General features: G+C 35.0%; 1 protein-coding gene across 1 annotated transcript; it reads left to right on the top strand.

Annotated features, from left to right (window-relative positions):
* The first annotated feature begins 2,253 nt into the window (after positions 1 to 2,253).
* Positions 2,254 to 3,663, top strand: LOC124163980 (tigger transposable element-derived protein 1-like). The gene has a single exon (XM_046541157.1). It carries the CDS (start codon positions 2,254 to 2,256, stop codon positions 3,661 to 3,663), a length of 1,410 nt encoding a protein of 469 aa, XP_046397113.1.
* The last annotated feature ends 1,904 nt before the right edge of the window (positions 3,664 to 5,567 follow it).

The raw sequence follows: 5,567 nt of genomic DNA, 5'->3' as shown, positions 1-5,567 counted from the left end.
TCTGGTCAGTTTCATTTAAATCTTATTTATGATTTAATTGACATACTGAGATGTGATATGGTATTGATATGCATTTTTTTGCAATGGACTTATGAGGGCCAATATCAATGTAAGTGCCCGTTTAATGTTTTCCTTTTTGTGGACGGACTCCTACTCCTACCAAAATGGAGTAAGTTGAAAGAGGAATTATTTACGTAATTCTCTTGAGAAACACAATGGCACAGTCTTGCACAAATGCAGCATTTACATAATGTTCAACATTTTTCCACCTATCAAGTAGTTGAGTGACGTTGTATTCTTATGTTGATATCTATAAAATAATAAATGAAGGAATTACTATCTAGAAATCTTCGACTACTTTACCTCACATAAGCATCAATGGCAGCCAAAGCTTTACTTGTAATATAAGGGGAAAATAAAGTGGAAACATATGTGTTCAAGGAATACGTAGAGTACATAAAGCTACATACCTATTTTATGTGACGTAATTTTTGTAAGTCATGACAGCCACATCTTCATATGTGATATCATTGTGGAAGTCGTAAGGTATATATTGCCAATGTGTATAAGGTTTTGATGTGATGATTCAAATATGCAGGCATGAAAAAGCCAATGCAGAACCTACTCAATGTTCAAAATTAATATTGAGGATCAATGTTTTTATAGAGGTAATAACATTGGGTTATAAAATCAACATATACCACATTTATGTTGATCCCTTAACCTGAAGACTCAGTAACGTTGTGATGTCTCATATCACATGCAGTCTTATCTGTGTGTATCCTTAAATAAGAAGGTAATTTAGTATTCCTAAAGGTGAATTTATATATATATTAACTGTTGATACCGCAACTCTTAATGATAATATGAAAGATCTGAAATCGCAGTTTTGCCGTTCATTCTATTTTGCAATAACTACAGTAAGGTAGTTGCCACATCTACCTATGTGTAGTACTTTTAAAGAAAGTAACTTTCTTAAATTTACATGTGGCCACTCAACTCAGCTCTTCCAAGTAACATTAGTCTAGTTGATATGAGAAAGTATTTTCATCTTTGAGGTTGTGATTGAAGAGGTGCATCAGAGCATTTGAGTATTCCTTTCAATTACAAACTTGGAATATGTATGAATATTTATAAGTATTTTGTGCAATTTGCATCCAGAGATTATGAATACATATATGTATGTTAGTAGTAATGAATTCTTGGCTCTCTTTTAAAGTACATCTCGGATAATGAATGAAATACTAGTGATTGTTGTACTATAATGAAGAGATGGTGATCAATGGAAAATGTTTATCACCTATGCTATTTTTCAATGGCTTTTGCACAAAACAAAGTAACACAGAAAAGAAATAAAATGAATAGATATTAAAGTGCGTTTTGAAGTAAATTTTGTCAGATTTGGTGATGATTATTGAAACCTAATTTGTCCTTACAAATAAGCGATTATTAAAAGGTATATAGGCATTTCATTTTGGCGATATATCACAAGATTGTGACAATTTTTCTGCTATTTAATCGAAGACATGTAGGTATTTCAGATGCCCTAGTATTTTTCTGGGTACCCATGGACTATATAATTTACTCTGCTCTTGAGTTACATACCTGTGATGGTGATCCTGAGTGACAAGTAGGCCATTTAGAGTACCCCTCTCTCAAAATGTTGTTTTAAAGATTGAGTCTGAACAGTTTTTTTCTGTGTAACAGGATCCTTAGTGCATATATTAATTCAATTAGCTTGAATTATTTTGCGGCTATTTGTGACTTTTCCAATTTACCTCGTCTTCATAAAAAATGGCTAAAGCAAAGCGAGGAGAATCCCACTATGGGTCAAAGAAAGGAAGGAAAAAAGATTACAGAACTCTTGAAGTAAAAACTAGTATCATCCAGGAAATGAAGGCTGGAATCAGTATCAAATACCTTCACGAAAAATACAATATAAGTAATGCAACACTGTATGACTGGCGGAGAGATATGGTAAAGATAGAAGAACAGGCAACTATTGTAGAGAATCCGGATGTGAGTAAATTTTTTAAATCAAGATTTTATGTCTTAGTAGAGGAAGGTCTCAATATTTGGATTCATCATCAATGCAAGCATCGAGCTCCCTTAACTTGTTGTTTGATCCAAAATAAGGCCAAGGAGATTTATGATAATTTACCATTGCATTGTTTGGAAGACAGGAGTCTGTTTAATGCTTCCATGGGTTGGATTTCCAGTTTTATCCAGAGAAATGGTTATCACACGGGGATGATGCATGGAAAGGCTGCTTCAGTAGATGTAGTGCGTGCTGATTTGTTTAAGGAAAAATTTTCTGATCTGGTGAAAGATTATGACCCCCGTCAGATATTTACTGCAGATGAGACAACTCTTTTTTGGAGGTATTTCCCGAAGACTAAGTTGATGGTGGATAGTGAAGAAACAAAAGATTCTAAAGACAGAATCTCCATTTTGTTTTGTTGCAATTCAGTTGGTTATAAATTGAGACCAGCCTGTGTCTACCATGTGAATAAACCAGAAGCATTCAGAAATATACTGTCAAACAGTCTGCCTGTTTGGTGGAAGGCCAACAGTATAGCGTTGTTGACAGCTAAGCTGTTTGAAGAATGGTTTTTTTCTGAATTTACCAGCCAGGTTAAAAGTTATTTAAAGAAAGAGAACCTACCCCAAAAGGCAATCCTCCTTATTGACAATGAGCCAGGTCATCCCAAATTAGCTGAGAATGCTGGTCCAACTTTTAAAGTAGTTTATGTACCACCAAATGCAGTCACACTGTTGCACCCATTCAGCCAGGGGATAAATGCCACATTCAGAAGGCATTATATTAGCAAGCTCATCCAGCGAATGGTTGCAACAATTGAGAAACTACCAGATGATTGGTCATTTGAAGTTTTAAGTCCGTCCTCATTGGAGCCTTATTTGACTGAACTTATGCAAGGTGATGTTGAAGTGGTAGAATACAACAATGAGAGTCTTAAGTCATTTTGGAAAGAGTATACAATTCTAAAATGTATTTATGATATCATTGCGGCATGGAATGAGGTCATGGAGTTAACAGTCATTAATAGCTTTGGGAAAATTTCACCTTCTACTTTACCGCATGGGTTTAAAGGCATTAACAATCCTGCTGAAAAAGAAGTTCCATTGGCGGAACTAGTGCAAATGCTTAGGAGGCTTCCAGGATGCAGTGATGCCTCTGAGAGTGATTTGACTGATCTACTTGTTGAACATAATGCTGAGTTAACTGCAGAGGAACTTGCTACATTCATTGCTAACGTGGATAGTTGCGAAGTTGAGGAGAAGGAAGAGCATTCTCCGTCAAACGATTACCAAAAGGTGCTTGACAAAATTAGAGGTGCCATCAGTGCCATAGAAGATGAAGACTCGGATGCGGAGAGGAGTGCTTTTATGGTGGCCACCTTGGCTAAGATAGAGATGGAGTACCAAAATATTTTAATGAAGAGAAATAATCCAGCTGCAAGTGATGCTGAGTCAGTTTCACAAATGACTGCTGATGAGAAAACAGAAACTGAGCCTTCGTCAACTGGAGAGCTGCTCTTTCTGCCATATTTTTCAGACACTCCTGTAAGCCAATTACAGTCTTCGGACAGTGAAATGATAGACGACCCTGATCCTATTAAATTGGATTTGGATTTCCTTTAAAGGATTATGTGTGACGTGTATGTGTTTTTAAATATCTCTCTTGAATTCTAGTTGTGAGAGGATCCATGTCCTCCTGTAGAGCTTCAATACTTTGAGCAAATTCACATTAAGTGTTAATTCACTCCTGTTCTGCGTTGATGACATGTTGTTTCTTCTCTGTTATTTCATCAAATGATATTTTGTAATTAGGGTATAATTTAATCATTTTCCATCTTTTATGAAGGTAATAGGTTTTGAGCATGCACTTGTGTGGTGGTAGGTGGAGTATATTTCATCTTATTGGTCCACCATTGGTTATGTTGCTCAACAATCCATCCATGTGTTCTTCTCAAAGCTGTCCAACTAGTTGTAGCAAATTACATGGAGATTTGGAGTAGCAAAAGAATGGGATACCTGCACTTCTAATAATTAAGTAATGAGAAAGTTATTAGGTGTGGCAGAAAACCCAATAACATAGCTTTTATTGAGTGCACATGTATTCTGACGTGTCTCTCATTAATGGAGTATTTTTAGCGTGTTAAATGTTTAAGATATTATTTATAATTGTCCATATTAAGTAGCCGCACAAAATATCTCACAGACTATGCTATTAATGCAGCCATTGTTTATTGTACTTAACTCATACAAGGACATTATGTATGGAAAAATATGTTCCTTGTTTGGAAGTCCATACCAAAATGTCATTGAATTGTCTAGTCAGGAGGAATGATTTTAATCGTGTGTAGGCACATTTTACTGCTAGGTTAATGCTGAGTACTGTAGTTAGTATTTCCATAATCTCTTTAATTTAAATTTATCATATTAAGGGTTTGTATAACATTGTTAACCGCTTAAATGTTTACATTTTGGCTTTTAGTTTATAGCCCAAAAATGCAATGTAAGCCTGTGGAATTGTGATAATAGTTATGGAACCCTATTTTAGATGAATCATTGAATAGTGACAATTTGAATGCATGTTGGAAGCGATGACATTTGGGGTACTCTAAGATATGCTTGTATGTATTTGAATTATCGAGGTGCACAAACATATGCCCGGGGAGTTGTGGTACTGAAATAAGGGTCAGCTTCATTTGATGAAATGTGGATATATGTGTTGAAGGAGAAGTAATGATGATCAATTATTGGTCTTGTAGTTCATTTTGGAAGTCTATGTGCATGTTGACAAAGATGAATAGAGATTTCTACAATAGACTACCTATATTGCAAGGATAAAGGACCAAGTTATTGAGTTCTCAAGATAGAAATTAAGGTGACCTTTAAAGTATGAAGTTGCAATTCCTGTAGCATATTCTTGAGATGAGTCCTAAATTTTGGAAGTTTGAGTGCTGTTTTCATCATAAATCATGAATGACGCTGGCAATCCTTTCGTAATGGACGATACAGTATATCTAGTATAAGACAGTTGGTCCTAAGGCTATGGACTCCACTTATGAGTATTTAAGTTGAATTTGACCCTCAAAAGAGGAGAGTGCCTGAGCATTGGTAGTTGTAATGAAAAATGTACTGAATGCAAAGGTTGATACAAACATTCATCATCAAGTAAAGATCAACTGACAACATTTTCAAGTGCCAGATAAGGCAGCATGTAAAAGTTTGACTGCAACACCTATGTTGCAAATCTTTGAAATTATAATCATATATGTTTCCAACCCATGGACATTTAAAGGAACTCATCTTTCTGAATTCCTGAAGACTCTTCAGTTCTCTATATTTCTTTGTGCATTTGTGATCCCTTGTATCAATTTCAAGTCAGTAGAGCCCTCTAAATTTATTTTTTTAACACTTTGACTACTGGAAATTATAAAAAAATGATCCCATGAAGAAATTATTTTCCCTTCTTAAGGTTTTTCTCATGCTAAGTTCTTGAAATCAATCTTAAATTCTTGTATTAAGTATTCATATTA

The sequence above is a fragment of the Ischnura elegans genome, chromosome 1, assembly GCF_921293095.1.
Source record: "Ischnura elegans chromosome 1, ioIscEleg1.1, whole genome shotgun sequence".
In the NCBI taxonomy this organism is placed as follows: domain Eukaryota; kingdom Metazoa; phylum Arthropoda; class Insecta; order Odonata; family Coenagrionidae; genus Ischnura; species Ischnura elegans.
This window is presented reverse-complemented; position numbering and strand designations above follow the sequence as displayed.